This window comes from Heliconius melpomene, chromosome 21 (genome assembly GCF_056956725.1).
Source record: "Heliconius melpomene rosina isolate 202511_hmr_F chromosome 21, ASM5695672v1, whole genome shotgun sequence".
In the NCBI taxonomy this organism is placed as follows: Eukaryota; Metazoa; Arthropoda; class Insecta; order Lepidoptera; family Nymphalidae; genus Heliconius; species Heliconius melpomene.
The window spans coordinates 906,162-922,779 of record NC_140409.1 but is presented as its reverse complement, the minus strand read 5'-3'; the positions used below and the strand labels follow the sequence as shown (position 1 = coordinate 922,779).

General features: G+C 36.7%; 1 protein-coding gene across 1 annotated transcript; it reads left to right on the top strand.

Moving 5' to 3' along the window:
* Nucleotides 1–80: 80 nt before the first annotated feature.
* On the top strand, nt 81–16,615 carry LOC146526756 (uncharacterized). Its single transcript, XM_085206130.1, has 18 exons — nt 81–443; nt 3,999–4,150; nt 4,411–4,597; nt 9,609–9,845; nt 10,352–10,477; nt 10,573–10,702; nt 11,093–11,232; nt 11,315–11,469; nt 11,578–11,762; nt 12,410–12,558; nt 12,678–12,903; nt 14,067–14,216; nt 14,252–14,270; nt 14,395–14,641; nt 14,807–14,937; nt 15,011–15,118; nt 15,321–15,451; nt 16,345–16,615. The coding sequence occupies exons 1-18, from the start codon at nt 158–160 to the stop codon at nt 16,613–16,615; spliced, it is 3,030 nt and encodes a 1,009-aa protein (XP_085062256.1). The 5' UTR covers nt 81–157.
* The last annotated feature ends 3 nt before the right edge of the window (nt 16,616–16,618 follow it).

The following is a 16,618-nucleotide window of genomic DNA, read 5'->3' as shown; positions in this document are numbered from 1 at the left end:
CAGGTTATTTACCATAAAATGTTTATATAAAAATAGGAACTCTGTGGTTATTTAAAGATTTTTTTCTTTGACGTAAAACTTGTCATAAGTACAACACAAAAGTCTTTAAAATCAGATACTGTTGTTGTTTTAAATTTTATAATATCTTTCAACATTGATGGATAAAAAGCGATCTTATTACACCACATCCGCTACTCAGCTTGGGGATACTAGACGCATATCGAACGTGAGAGTAGACTGTGATGATGGGGAAAGTTCTTCGCATACACAGTATTTTAAACAGAAAAAATATAAGAAGCATTACAATAGGGTCACCTGCGATCAGTACTTGGGTGAGCCCTCGTCCTCGTCGAGCACTATCTGTACTCGAAAAAATAAACAGTACGGACCAGACCAACTACGCGAGAGGCGGTTAAGGAGGACCTTGGACCCTGTGGTCTCGGGTGAACTTTATATATTATTTGCAATTTGCAATTTTAGTAATATAACATAGATATTCATCACTTGTCCACTAAAGTGCCCGCAGTAGACCGTGTTGGCTCGTGTAACAGCGCACTATGGGAAATCGAGGTCTGTATCAGATCAAAAATCGATAACTTTTTTATTTGTTAAGATAAACAATTGAATTTTTGCACAAGCATAAAGTTTGAAATAGTGCGTTAGGTGATGTTCAGATATTATACTTTTATTGGAGAATATATATATAAAAAAATAATGAAAAGAAAAGTTTTCAGTAAATAATAGTAAAAATTAAAGGAATAATGTATTATTAAATTAGTTTATTATTATTCCCGACTGCTAAGGAAGAGTTATGTTTTTCGCGCGTATTTTGTATGTATGTATGCAATATTCTTTATTACCTTGTATCTCCAGAACCGCTGAACGGATTTACATAATTGAGGTATCATTATATTCGCTTTAGCAGCCCAAGTGTTCTTAGATAGGTGACGTTAAAAAATAATAATGATGGCGGCTGTGGGACGCCATTGGACTTAGTGAAAAAAAAAATTTTGGTTTCGAATACCACAACATGGGTATCAAAGAATTTCAAAAAGATATATCATGATTATCATTATCATAATGAATCCTAACAAAAATTTGAAAAATAAAAAAATATTTATTAAAAAACAAACACCCCGACTGCATAAATCTGAAATTAGCAAATTAACAAGAAATTAACAAGCCCAATAGTTTATTAGGATGAACAGTCGGGACCTATAAGTAATTCTTCAATCAACAAAATCTTTACCAGGAACCTCAAATAATTTAAAGAGGTGCTAATTCTTCTCCTATTGAACGTAAACCCTGCACCTTCAATGTATGTATGTATTCACGCTTGAAACACTAAAAGTATTCGTCATTTTGAAATTTAGTGAAGACACTTAATAATGAAACGTCTGTTAGTAATTTTATTACTAATTTGTAATAGTTTTTTTTAATTAATTCACTCTTCATATAATTTCATAAATGAGGGTAGTGTGAATAAATTATTGTGCAAAATGTGTGCAAAATGAAGATAAAACGTCCTTTTATCAATAAATACTAACAATTTTATGGAAATTTACCGCAATCTAATCAATTAAATAGTAAAACATTAGAAACTACAATAGATAGAGTTTTCGTGTCCCCTGACCTTTATCGTAGTTTTCGTGATAACTTCTCAGTCTGCAGGTCTCTGCAGCTGATTTTTGATAAATGTTATTTATGAATATCTGGATTATGAAACAATATCAAATATAACGCGTCGGGAGACGTCGGTAACTGTTAAAAGTCTCGATGAACTTTAAACACGTACCTTTTTTCTCTTCACTTATTGTTAATATTTTTTATAAAAATATAGTCACGATATCCACAATATAATAATTGTTTTAAAATCTACATACTATGGGCTCTTCAAAAATATATAACACTTTATACCTACTTGCACATTTTTTTAAGGAAATTATATTTAAAGTATCAAAGTGAACAACCTGAAATAGACATTCTCACGAATGACAATTTTTCACGATGAATAAATATATATTCCAATTTTATTAATTTAAAAAAAAATAGTGCGTCAGGGACGACTTTGTAAAAATGAATTTTGATCTGCCGTTGTTCTACCATTGTCCATAGTGCAGCGTGCCAATACACAACGTGACCCAAAAACCCTTCTATTGTTCGTTGCTGTAGTGTCGCCCGGCGTGTCCATGATACTTTTTATTATAGTATACTAGCGACCCTCTTGCGGCTTCGCCCGCTTTTACTACTGGATTATTCATATAATGTATGTTTGCAAAGCACTTAAGATAATGTGAAAATTAATTAAACTCTAATGTAACCCGCATTTTCGTAGTTTCAATAAGGATTTTCCAATTGTTTTACACAGCAAGGATTTTTTAGTATGTACCGTAATTTTAAATCTGTGCTACTAATCTTTTCAAATGCTTATTAAAATATATTTAAATGACTATTTTTAAACGGAAGAAATTATAAACAAAAACCTACCTACTAATAACTACTACAAAAAATATGAAACCAAATATATCGCGCTGAAATAATACATTCAACTCCAATTATCCAATACGTGCAAACGCATCTAAATCTTCGTTGCTATAGAGGCAGGCGGGTTTTTTTCGAGCTTGTGGTTGATGCTGAAGAGGGTATTCTGGCCCTGATGAAAAGCAAGCACTACGTGGGTGCCTGTGAGGAAAATTAAATAGAATGCATCGGCCGGGAATCGAACCCGGGTCGCCCGCGTGGCAGGCGAGCATTCTACTACTGAACCACCGATGCGTGTAAGGCAGGCGGGTTTCGCAGCAAGGATTTTTTGATATTGTAACAACTTCTAAAGTACTTATTAAAATGAAAAACAGTAAAAGACAGTTTTGATCTACATTAAATGGCCAATGTAACTAATATACTTATTTATATGCTGACAGTAAGGGATAAGTGAAACTTGAGTAACATACAGTTAATGTGTAAACGGCGTGATGTGTCAACAATAAAATGCGTTTTTCTGTAAAACTATTCGCAATTTCGAAATAGTGTAAAAAGAAAACACAAAAAAATTAATAAAGTATTTTAAAGGGTAAGGATTAATACCATTATGGAAAAATATGACTCACAATAAAAAATATATTGAAATTATTATTTTTAGACAGAAAAATGATCACTACGCGTTATTCTTAAAAGATACGAATATGCCGTCGCGGACTTTTTTGTACATCTTATTAAGAGGAACAATACTCCAGTACATTTTTTTCATGTAGTACTTACCATTAAAGCAGCGCATGCGCGAAAGTGTCTCAACGGGTAGGGCTTTATACATATTTATCGTATTTATGTTTTTTTACATAAGAATGTACAAATAATAAACTATATATAAACCTTCTACGAAAAATACTCGACCTAATGGTGAAAACCGCATCAAAATCCGTTGGGTGGTTTAGAAAAAGAAGCGTTAGAAACAACAGACAGACACGATAAGCGACTTTGCTTTATAAGATATAGGATAGGATTAGTAGGTACGTACTTCGTGCCTTTGACATCAAATACAATGTCAAAGGGAAATGTTGTCAATTTATAAAAGTTGACAAACTTAAATTCCCGGACGTACTTTGTTTGTTTGTAGTGATTTTCTTCTATGAAAGACCTATAAATGTTGACTATTTATTTTTTTTACAGATTTTTTCTTTTATTTGTGCTGCAAGTCCTCTCTTCTTGGCAAATTTCATAATTGTCCATATAGAAGGTACCTTATAGTTATTGACATAAAGCTCTAATGAGGTACTTTTAGATTGATACGTCCACGCGATGTTGAAATAAGTTGTCTTCACAGACGGACAGACCGACAACAAATCGATCCTATTATGTTTCCGTTTATTCCTTTTGAGGAACGGAACCCTAAAAACAATCATTCTAAATGTGAGTCATTTGTGGTTGTCGGAGACGGCAAGCTGTGATGCCAAAGTATCAAATTACATATTTAATATTAAATTATAATTAAATAATTATAGAGCACAGTTGGGTGGAGGGGTGTGCGGCGCCGCCCGGCAGCGAGGTGGCCCGCACCCTGGAGTTACTCGTGACCGACCCCGCCGGCCGCCTGCTGACAGACAGGATTCAAGCCCACATCAGAGATTTTGTCGAAATCTCGCGCTTTGGATTTGTATCCTTTTTAATAATTTAACCGTTTCTCCACTCCACTATATTTACGTATTCGTAAATGGTGTATCTAGTATTTATGTGAATACGACATCATAACGCTATTATTTTTGGATAAAACGTAATAAATAAATGATAAAGATATCGTTTCGAAATTTCCAAGAACCTGTTCATTCGATGACAAACTCTGTACTACGCCAATATTACTAAGCAATCGTGTACATATATACAAGAGGTCAGAATGACAACCTATCATAGAGTCAGAAGTTGGAGGCACTGCACAGTCTGTGCGTATTGCTGGACTACCTGGTGGAGGACGCGAGCGGTGCGTCGTGGCCGCGCGAGTGCCTCCTGCTGCTCGCCGATAGCATGGACAAGCCGATCCTACTCCACCTCGCCTCCGATATCAACACGCACTTTGGACTACTGCAGGAGTACATCGGGTTTCTTGGTAATAAGTTAAATAATTGTTTAACTGATGGCACTGATAGCCGGCAGCAGGCTAGCGGTGACAACACCATTTTGTATCGACGACGAACACGCATCATCGCCGTGACTCTAATAAATTATTTTTGTTCGTATTGGCTATGGACATTGTTCAACGTGAAGGTAAGTTTGTATAAGTATTGCTTTACCTTGAATGAGGATCGAACCAACAACCAGTCGCGGTCGCGGTTATAGTTACATACTTGTGGTCCTGCACCATGAGCGGCATGACCTTTATGGTCCTTTATGGTCATGCCGCTCAATGTTTTAAATAAAGATAAAAAAATAAATATATTTATTAACAAATAACATCTGATGGTACCCACACTAGGTACTCCTGTATCGTGTAATGTTGACACTCGTTGAACAAGAGATAAAAAGGTAAATAATCATAATAAAAATAAAGGTAATTTTAAAATATAGTTAATTTTTTATTTGTTTTTTAGTAAAATTGTAATTACAGTTAGTATTAATAAATTTAATAATAATAGGTACTATTGTATATGTGATAAAATATTTTCAGTGCTATTATAGTCTACGGTAGCGTTGGTTTGTGTTCGTCGTATCGTCGTAGATCGTATCTATGTTTAATGTGAGGAGATTATAAGATAGCCATGTGGATATTTTTCGCATTCTTGTTTCAGCTTTTGTAATAGCTATGCAAAATTGTCAATATCATCATCATCATCATCTGTCACATTGTGCCAACGAACTGACACGTCACTTACCTTAATTGTGGACATTAAGTTTAAAGGCTGTGTTAAGTTTACATACCTGAAAATATTTGAAGCTTATTCAGATACGTAAAGACTAAGTAATGAAGACTAAAATGTTTACTCGTATTAGTTAGGGAGGCGAAGCAGCAAACTGTGGAGTCACTCGAGCGTCATGGAGACCTATTGGGTTGCGAAGCTTAGATGATAACAAGAAAAAAATGTCATATAAAAAATTTCGTTTCACCGGTGGGTTGAGGGGTTATAGATTTTCAAAAATGTAAAAAAAAACTGTTCCATGGATATACTGGAGCGCGTCAGATATTGATATCATCAATTGCCTACGTCTTCTTAAGCATGAAAATATGTTAATCTGACAGTTTCCGTGGTGGAGGTGGTCGTACGTAAGAGTTAAAAATGGCAAAAAAAAAAATATTATCGAGCGCGTCAGATTTTCTAAGGGGGTGTTAAGTGAACCTAAAAAAAAGCTCTTATGTAATAATCTGACGATTTGGATGTGACGCAAGCTCGTAATCGTTGTTTGAAAATGCAAAAAAAAATCGTCATCTTGAAATACTCGAGCGCGTCAGATTAAGATATATATGGTTCATCTTCATGCCCTAGACGTGATATCTCAAAATCAGACGATTATCTGAAGGGACTTGCTTAATCTGACAATTATTAATATTTTTTTAAACCAATACAAGAAACAAGTCAGCTTTACGTTGTATCCCGCACACAGCAGGGTAGGCAGAGGGAACCTAAGGTTAAGACACTCTGTTCCCCACTTTCTGCCAAATTTTGAAGGCATTGAGTGTTGAGTAGCAGCACTTAACGTCACTGTTTTGCCTCGACACCAGAGCGAAGAAATGGAAATATAAATTTCAATAAATATTTCATCTCCTGGAATGGAGATTGAACCCACAACCAGTCTGTTTTACTGTCACACTTTGTGCCACTGCGCCACGACTGGCCTCAATTTTTTTATTCATTGAACGCAATCAATAGAAAAGCTCAAGAAATAGAATGTAACTAAAAGAATGTATGTTCGAAATAGAATACTTGTATTTATAAAAAAAAAGTACAAAAAAATTTTTTTTTTTCAAGTATTTTTTTTAATTTATCATCTTCATTGATGAGTTAGGGACCAATAAATAAAAAAAGAGTGCGATAGGAATAGAAATACGGTGACATATATTCCATATGCAATTCTTAGGTATATTAAATTTTATCGATCAATTTCTATTACTTCGGTTTGTGGAATTTGTCAGATTATATGTTTTTCGTAATCCTTGAATGATTCCCTTCAAAATAAAAAAAAAATTAGCCGCGCTCGAGAATGTCCAGATAACGTTTTTTTTTTACAACTTTGGAGCCCTCTCCCTCCTTTGCGTCACTCTCAAATTGTCAGATTAGTGGAATATACACGATTTAGCATGTAACTAACTTACCCTATCTTAATCTGACGCGCTCGAGAATGTCCGATGATCAATTTTTTTTTACTAATCTGATCCTTTATCCTAGATTCGCGGCCATACATAGGAAGCTCATATTTGGTGGAAGTACGTAACCGAGTACAGGGAATCCCCAGTATCTTAATCTGATGCGCTCGAATGACTCCACAAAGTCCCCTCTTCGCCGCCCCTACTATATATAACTTTAGACATTCCGGTAGAGGCTACGCATTTGTTTGAAACTATTATTGATTTCAAAGAGTACAACAATATACAATATATGTACTTGATATATTGTTTTGTTGTACCTATGTATGTATATGTATGTATATGTATTGTGATGACAATAACAAGTTTAAGTATTAAGTTTTAAGTGGCCAAAATACCTTTGTATCCAATGATTATTATTCAATGTAGTTTTTAAGGAATAAAAAAGAAAATAATACAAAAAGTGTCGATTTTAAAGATATTGAAACAATTATATATATAGATAATAATGATTTTTTGTTATATATTTTTCTTTTTTATTTTTAATTGTTTCAATATCTTTAAAATATATATATATATATATATATATATATATATATATATATATATATATATAACTAGGGGACGCGCGCAGCTTCGCTTGCGTATTTAAGGGTGAATTCTAATAACCCATGAAACATGTGTTCGATGAAATATTTTTAAGAGTCTAATTTTAAAATTTTATAAAAATCGGTTGCGATTTAAAGATTTTTCCATACAAACTTTCAACCCCTTATTTGCACCCTTAGGGGGTGAATTCTAGAAAACCATGAAACACATGTTCAATTAAATATTTTTAAGAGTCTAATTTTCAAATTTTATAAAAATCGGTTGCGATTTAAAGATTTTTCCATACAAATTTTCAACCCCTTATTTGCACCCTTAGGGGGTGAATTCTAGAAAACCATGAAACACATGTTCAATTAAATATTTTTAAGAGTCTAATTTTCAAATTTTATAAAAATCGGTTGCGATTTAAAGATTTTTCCATACAAACTTTCAACCCCTTATTTGCACCCTTAGGGGGTGAATTCTAGAAAACCATGAAACACATGTTCAATTAAATATTTTTAAGAGTCTAAATATCAAATTTTATAAAAATCGATGGCAATTTAAGAAGTTTTCCATACAAACTTTCAACCCCTTATTTGCACTCTTAGGGGGAGAATTCTAGAAAACAATGAAATACGTGTTCAATTAAATACTTTTAAAAATCTAAATTTCAAATTTTATAAAAATCGGTGCCGATTTAAATTTTATTTCATACAAACTTTGAACCCCTATTTTACCCCTTTAAGGTTAAAATTTTTCAAAATCCCTTCTTAGTGGAAGTCCAGATTACGAAAGTAAACATCTGTCCAAATTTCACCTTCACACCATCAGCGGTTACGGCTGTGCGTGCGTCTTACCTCAGTCAGTGAGGACAAGTCCTTTTATATATATAGATTATATATATATATATATATATATATATATATATATATATATATATATTTGCTAAGGCAACCGCCAGGGACTTCGCCCGCTTGAACTACATGATCATTTATTCAATATATTGAATTACTTAACTTTGGTAATGGATTAGCGTAATTCTTATAAGCGTATCATTTTTAATAGTTTAAAACAATGCGAACTACGTTATTATTTAAGATAGGTTCAGTATTTTTTGTAAATACATATATAAACGTTATTTTTTTTTTAGAGCGCTGTTAGTTCTGGGAACCTAATTTTAAGATACTTCGTGGCCATGAAGGCACTACTATTGCGTGTTGAGTGGCGGAACTCAGCGTTGGGCTTTTGTCTTGGTGCCAGAGCGAAAAAACATATTAATAAATAATATTCCCGAAACGCTGGCGTCGCCCTGTCGCGTCGTGGCGCAGGGCCTCCGTTACTTGTAGTAACGAAGTTTAACATACTCTATTTCCTCCAAAGCTACATCCTTACAGATCGAAATTAGTAAAATTCCATCTTAACGCACATTCATACATAGGTACTATCAACCACAAAACAACCCCTTAGTGATCGAATATCGCAAATACCCGTCTTCGGAGCATTTATAACAACGCCAATGCAAACTTCGAGACTCCTAACACTTGTAGTAACAAAGATTATAAACCCCAATAAAATTTATCAACCCCAATAACAATTCCTTAGGGGTCGAATATTGCGAATTCCAGTCTTAGTGATCACTGAGTGATCCTAAAAAATCCCTATGCAAAATTTGAGACTCCTAGCACTTGTAATCACGAAGTTTCATACAAACGATCAACCCCAAAAACAACCCCTTATGAGTCGAATATTTCAAATTCCCGTCTTACCGAGCACCTACGTCCTATAAGTAACTCCTATACAAAAGTTGAGATTCCTGTTAGGAATGTAATGTAGTTTCTAAGATTTCGTGATGAGTGAGTGAGTGAGTGAGTGAGTGATTTGATTTGTTAGCTTAATATCTATAGTTTGTTTCATAAAAATCGGTTCATTAAAAAAGTTATAGTCATTTGAATGAAGTCAGGCATCAGTTTGCCCGCAAATATATAGATAGCAATCCCTACCTATACTTATAATAAATCTGTATTTGTTTGTAATAAATCTGTATTTTTAACCGACTTTCAAAAAGTGATAAATCTGTATTTTAGTAGTAAATAAAATTATTTTTTTCTATAATAGCGCAACATTAAATTTTAACGCTGGCTAGTTTCTTATATCCACGATCATGCATATACTCATACGATACATCTAGTAGCTACTTAGATACTTCTAAAGGTGTCTTCGCATGTTACAGGGTACTTCGCGCTCCGAGTGGGCGAGGGCGAACTCTTCTCGCGTGTGTCCCGGGGGCTGACCTGGCAGCTATCGGCGCGGCGGGGGCGCGGGGGCGCGGTGCAGGTGCAGCACGTGCTGGCCGCGGCGCCCGCGCTGCTGCCCACGGTGCCGCGCATGCTGGCACTCTCGCGCCCGCCGCAGTTCGCCGCCTACCAACGCATCGCCTTCCTCCTGGCTTGCGATAGTGTTCAAAATTGTTGGTCGCTCTTACGGTCACACTGTTGAGCTCTTGTTATTGCATTATTTCTAGTCCACAATTATACGAGTACATAACGAGTCACACCAAGGGTTTTTTATCAGCATATATAAAAAAATAGGTAACTCGAGAAAAAGAATCTGTTTATAATTGTTTCGTATCTTCAAATATGACTGAGATATTAAATAAAGTACAACCTCCGCGTCAAAATGTGACTAATGGTGTGACGTCATGCCGCGTCTCACCAGTCGGAGCTCACATTCACATTTTGACTTGTTTAGCTCTCGCGGTCCCGCTATAAAATCAATTGGTTTTTATAGCAAATAAATAAAATGGTGAAGAAATATTGTATAGACCCTAGGGGTCCTGGCGATCTATCTCCACTGGAGGAAATGAATTATGCTAAAAAATTATGGTCATTATATCTACCAATTCCAAAAGTAATTTTACAAAGTAGTCTCTGCAGACTGCAATAGATAGATGGTAACATATGACTACGTTTCTAGGTATTGAAATGATTAAGGAGGATGTTATAGAGAATATACTTTATCGCTTCAATCCTTATTTCCCTGAAAAGTTGCCAGCTCACGAGCTCACTCCTGCAGATCCGCAAGACGTGAACGTCAAACTGGGTAAGGGGCACGACGATGAGGCAGGGCAGTGTACGATGTGACCACCCCCAACATATATATATATATATATATATATATATATATATATATTACAGGAGACAGCAGCATCCACATGTCCACAACACTGTCGCTACTCTTAGTTCTATTGCAAACGCTTAAATCATATATAGATACGAACCCAATATGCCGAACACTTATTCCTTGTCCGGACTTCGTAGCTCAAAGGTTTGTTTTTTAAAGTTATATGCCTTTAATGTATTTGTAAATGCCTAGTACCGTAAGAGCATTAAAAGTCAATATAAGAAAGATATATTATTAGAAATCGGAAGCGGTTAGCGTTTTTTACAAAAACACGATTAAACACATAACGTCTATATGTTTCCAACGTACTCGGATAGAGGTTCCACGTAACTACAATAAGTGACATGTATCACTCAATAACAACACTACACACTACACACTAGATACCTTCCAATCAGGGCTTCCGTCTACAAGCAACTGTGCCCGTTTGACACAATTCCACTGCTTTTATTGTCTTTTTCATCTAAATCTACCCACTTTTACACGAGTACGCTAACAATATGTGTAGTAAGTATGCAAAGTTTGCTTTCTTAGGTGTTTTATTTGGGTGTATCGATATGAGTGCCGCGCGCGAGGTCACCACCACGAGAGGACCGTCCTCACCGTCGTGGCCCACATGCTACTCCACTGCTTCGGCGACCGTCTCACAGCTTTCTCAGCGCTGCTGATGCCAGGTATTGAATCCTAATTTATTATTGTAAAGAGGAGAGAAGAGTATTAAAAATAAACATTTGTTTAACTTATATGTTCTCGTAGACATCATGGCGCTGTCGGTGCACTCTGAGGTTCCACCTAGACGAGATTGGACCTCCACTGTCAACTTTAGTACGACTCAGGCAGATATTCATTTTAAGAAACTCTTAATTTATTTATCTGTCGATTTTCTAGAAAAAAATCGAAATAATGACTTTGTAAGTTCTTTTAAATATTAAAATAATATATGCCTATATTTCCATAGGTACTTATTTAAGTTTTTCGATTATAATTTTGTTAGAGAGCGTGTCTTGTTAATCGTTCAGATGATAGAATCTCAGCATTGGCTTCTCGGTCTGATGTTCCTGATCGACCCCGGCCTGTCGTCTCTCAGGGCGCGCTGGTCTCCGGCCCTCTACTCCGAGGTCCGCAAGACGGCGCTGCAGGCGCTCGTGTGTACTTTGCCGCTAATGCCACAGCGACTGATACACCAATATGATATTATAAGAAGGTTCCTTCCTTCCTCCTTCCTCTTGCTAGGGAAAGTAATCATTTTGAGTTTCAATGTTTTAAATTTTATTTTGCATTAAATTTTCTTTCAATAAACTTATTATTTTGATACTAGTGAGCCTGTGTGGGGCTATGCCCGCTTGAAATAGGAATATTAATAAAGAAATTGAAAACTTAAAAGAAAGATTTAGTCAATTCATTAAAACAGTTGTATAAAATAACTATTACGGCAATTAGCAAATTTGTAGAACTAAGTACTTTAAATTGACATAACTTTTTTATTTATGAACCGATTGTAATAAAGCCTATATGTTTTCAGAAGCTTTCCGGAATCCAATAGTGAAAACCGCATCTAAATCGGTTCAGCCGCTTCTGAGATTAGCGAAAACAAACGCACAGACAGACAAAATTTTTAAAAATCATTGTTTTGGGTTCTATTAGATTAATAAAGGTTCCCAATAACATTTTTTTAAATATCTTCCAAGTACAGACACCGACCCTCTTACGATTTTATTATAAGTATAGATTAGAGTATATAAAATGTGTGGTGTATGATATAAATTTAAAACAATTACGGAATAAGTCAAATGCATTTGTATAATAGACATCTTTGAGATATAATAAGTTTAACAAAGAGTAACGACGCAGGTTACTATGGTATATCGAATGGTACTCTGAGAATCCGTTCGAGCTGCCGCTGCTGTACTGGAGCGTGCGCGTGCTGCAGGTGACCGCGAGCGCCGCGCCCGCTGCCGTCGCGGACCTCCTCGACTCCCACGCCACCATCATCTTGACGCGTATGTACCTACTCAGTATCACTAAAATAGTGTTTATACAAATTACTTAACAGAATTTCATTGATTTTAAAAATTAATTTAGGAGGTAGGCAAGAAGACCAAAGTATATGACGTTTCAGAGCTGATGTACACACTGCTAGAGCAGCACTGCCCGCCAATGGAGCGCGGGCAGGCGGTGCTAGCCGTGAGCCTGCAGGTGCTGGCGGACGCTGCCGCCCACGACGCGCGTCTCTCCTGCCTCGTCTACCCGCAGCTGCAGTGGCCCGCGTCGCCCAACGCCCTCGCCACAAACATGCTGCGGATGGCCTTACACACGCTCGAGAACCAGTGGCTTATTAGTGACAGGTGATATCTATTATGTTTAATACGTTTTAAGCTCTAGTATAGAATATTACTTATGTCAGAGATATATAGACCTACATAACATTTGATCAGCCTTAATTACCTATCAATAAAAAGTGAGATAGTTCAAGTACATCTAAAGACAACGTCAGTGGGGAGCCGGTCAATCTATAACTTAGGCAAAACTTTAAAGAAATTAATATATTAACAGTTGCATCTCAATATATTTTTTTTTATAATTATGCTATATAAGTATGTTATGCATGTTAAGAAAAACATTAATGATTTTACTAAAATTAGTGATGTTCATAATATTAACTTAGTGCACCTGTATCTCGATTCCATCCAATCCAAACCAAATAATAACAGCTTCACGCTGTATCCCGCACACAGCAGGTGGAGGGTAGACAGAGGGAACGTAGTGTTAAGACACTCCGTTCCCCAATTGCATCGAATACGTGATTCTTTTATGAAACAACGTGTACGCTTTTACAATAGGCTCCCACAAAACGAATAAAAAACTATAGCGTATAAAAAACTCTTCAACTAGATCAATCATTTATTTAAAAAAAAATAACATTTACAGAAACTAATATATTTTCTGGTCTTAGATGCAAAATTACAGTAACCGCTAAATCACAGTAAGTAAGTCAGGCAACTCTGGGCTGGCGGCAGACTGAGAGCTGGCAACCATTGTTTTTCGTTTTTCCAATTCCAAATGATGTGGGATTCATATAAAATACATATGAATGTGATTTTCTCCAAAAAACGCACTTAAAAAGTTAAAGAAACTATAACTGTTGCGAAGAATGAATGTAATAACTACAGTAAAAGGCGCAGGTCCTTCCAGTTTCGCATGTCGCGAAGACGAATGTGTAGCGCACGTAACCCGTTAGATAGAGGGAGCCTAGTGTTTGGGATGCCCAATGATCGATACTTTAACATCGATGTTGCATTAAATAAAACATTATTTATTGACTAGCGGCCCGCCCACGGCTTCGCCCGCTTGACAGTCAAATGTGTTGATGTCATTGAATAATTTAATTTACTCGTTCAGAAACATTCTTAAATGTTAAATTATTGATTTGATTTGGGTAAGGATTCATAATATGGCTACATAGTCAATGTAGCTGTCTCTATTCTAATTCCAGTATTGTCAATTTCAGATGGCTTGTATCTTTGCTAAATTTTATTTGGGAGTCAATAATATGGAAGGACGAGTACCGTCAATCCTTTATTATTAAAAAGGGTATATATAACTTATTGGACATCATAAGTGTACGTACTGTTACAGTTCATATAAAAATAATTTATTTGTTTACATAAAAATACCAATATCAAATTGTTCTAGCTATCAGTCTGTACTGTCTGTTTGTACAGAAAACAACGGAACAATGTGACGATTTAAGTAATAAGAAAAGTTCGGGAACGAATTCTTTCTGTGATTGAATCTCGAAGACTCGACATGAAACAAGTTAAAACCGTTTAAAATAGTCGGTTCGTGTGAATTGTCGCCAGATGTGCGGGTCGGCGGCGCGAGGCGCGGCGCTGTCGCTGCTGTGCGAGGCGGCGCTCGGCGGCGCGTCGCAGCTGGCTACGTGGCGCGCGCCGCCCGGCGCCTCCGAGCGGCGCCCCTGCCTGGTGAGGCGGGGCTCCACAATCGCGGGTCTCCTCGCCGCGCTATGCCGGGCCGAGTGCGCCGCGACCGGCGTCAGCCTCGATCGACATGGCATCATTAGGGGTAAACATGTTTCTGCCTTTATATGTATATTATATGTGTATGCCGCCGCTGCATTATTAATAAATCATTTTGTTCAATAAGTACTCTATTTATAATTAACCGATACTTTTATAATAAATAATCCAATGATAAATAATAAATGCTCTACTTTATTACTATGAACAGATTTGCAGCATCCACTAATGTCAATCGAAATGCGTAATCAACTGTCGCACCTCCAAGAGAGCACGACCGCGCGCGAAGGGACCTCGCCGTGCCTCGCCGCGGCGGACGTCGCCGGCTCCGTCATGGCCAAGGTACTGCGACGTCCCGTTACGACAGATATTGTGCTAAACAGCGGAACCCGCGTCACAGTACACTGTCCCGCAGGCCTTCGCCCTCCTGCAGCTGCTGGCGGGCGACCTGGCGCACAAGGTGGCTGTCGCGGACGAGACCTACAGCCTGTACAGGCACGTCCTCCTCACTGCAGAAGACGAGGTGATGTCTGTTGTCCAATAACATTTTTCACATTAAATTTTCGTATTGGCTCGTCTGGTGAATGCCACAAATTTTCGAATATGTCAACAATGTCACTACTACAAATTGAGATAATTATCTAGTATTATTATTACTTTGTAATTTGTACTGATATAATCAAAACAGTTTATTGAAATATTTCCTTAGTTCTTTTTACTTACAGATAATTTTAGTATTATGCTCGCATTACTTGACGTTTAAACTGAATGAAACGTGGGAACAAGTCAAGATAGGATGTCAGAATCTACTAGAAGATGATACTAGCTTTTTAAATGAATTTATTCAATTAAACAGGTAACATTCACCATAACCCGGAACATGAAAAGCTACAAAAATTATTATATTACTAGCAAACGCGCGCAACTTCGCCTGCTTATTGCTTAGGGGTGAATTCTAATAAACAATGAAACACGTGTTCAATTAAATATTTTTAAGAGTCTCAGTTTCAAATTTTATAAAAATCAGTGGTGATTTAAAGATTTTTCCATATAAAATTTCAACCCCTTATTTACACCCCTAGAGGATGAATTAAAATAATCCACGAAACATGTGTTCAATGAAATATTTTTAAGAGTCTCAGTTTCGATTTTTATAAAAATCGGAGGCGATTTAAGAATTTTCCCATACAAACTTTCAACCCCTTATTTGCACCCTTAGGGGAAGAATTCTAGAAAACCATGAAACATGTGTCCAATTAAATACTTTTAAGAGTCTGAATTTCAAACTTTATAAAAATCGGTGCCGATTTAAAAAAAAATCCATACAAACTTTCAACCACTATTTCTCCCCTTTAGGGTTAAAATTTTTCAAAATCCCTTCTTAGTGGATGTCCAGATTACGAAAGTAAACATCTGTCCAAATTTCACGTTTCTATCATCAGCGGTTACGGCTGTGCGTGCGTCTTACCTCAGTCAGTGAGGACAAGTCCTTTTATATATATAGATAAATGATTACCTATAATTTTGTGTATCTTTTAGGTAGGTATATAATATAAACATTGTGTCATCCATCCTTAATGTTTAAGGGCAGTATTTATGAACCGCTCGCAAATCTGAGATTGATCTTGACAGCGGTTTATAAACACGGACCTAAAAGCTTCAACATATTCATGCATAATTTGTATATCGTCAATGGCATTTCTAATTTTGTTATTTTTATTAATCACTTTTTAAAATAATCGCACACAGCGGATGGGCGAAGGCAGTAAGACAGTTGCAACACGACGTGTTAGAGAAACACCGCAAGAGGGCAAGTAGCGCCACCTTCACTTACCGGTCGGTACCTCCTTGTCCTCCTTGTCCAGTCAATAATGAACGTGTGTATAATACAGGAATGCAACGCAGAGTGTTCCCTGTATTCGTTCCTGCGCCGCGTGCGGCTGGCGCGCGCGCTGGACGCGCTGCACGAGCTGGCGCGCCACGGGGCGGCGGCGGGAACACTTTGAAACGTAGCGAGTAAAAC

Bases quoted from the DNA above. Each gene is read 5' to 3' on its own strand.
- LOC146526756 (XM_085206130.1), top strand. From the start codon at position 158: ATGGATAAAAAGCGATCTTATTACACCACATCCGCTACTCAGCTTGGG. The intron at 9,846-10,351 runs GTTGGTCGCTCT...CTACGTTTCTAG, and splicing joins TTGCGATAGTGTTCAAAATT to GTATTGAAATGATTAAGGAG. The intron at 15,452-16,344 runs GTAACATTCACC...AATCGCACACAG, and splicing joins GAATTTATTCAATTAAACAG to CGGATGGGCGAAGGCAGTAA.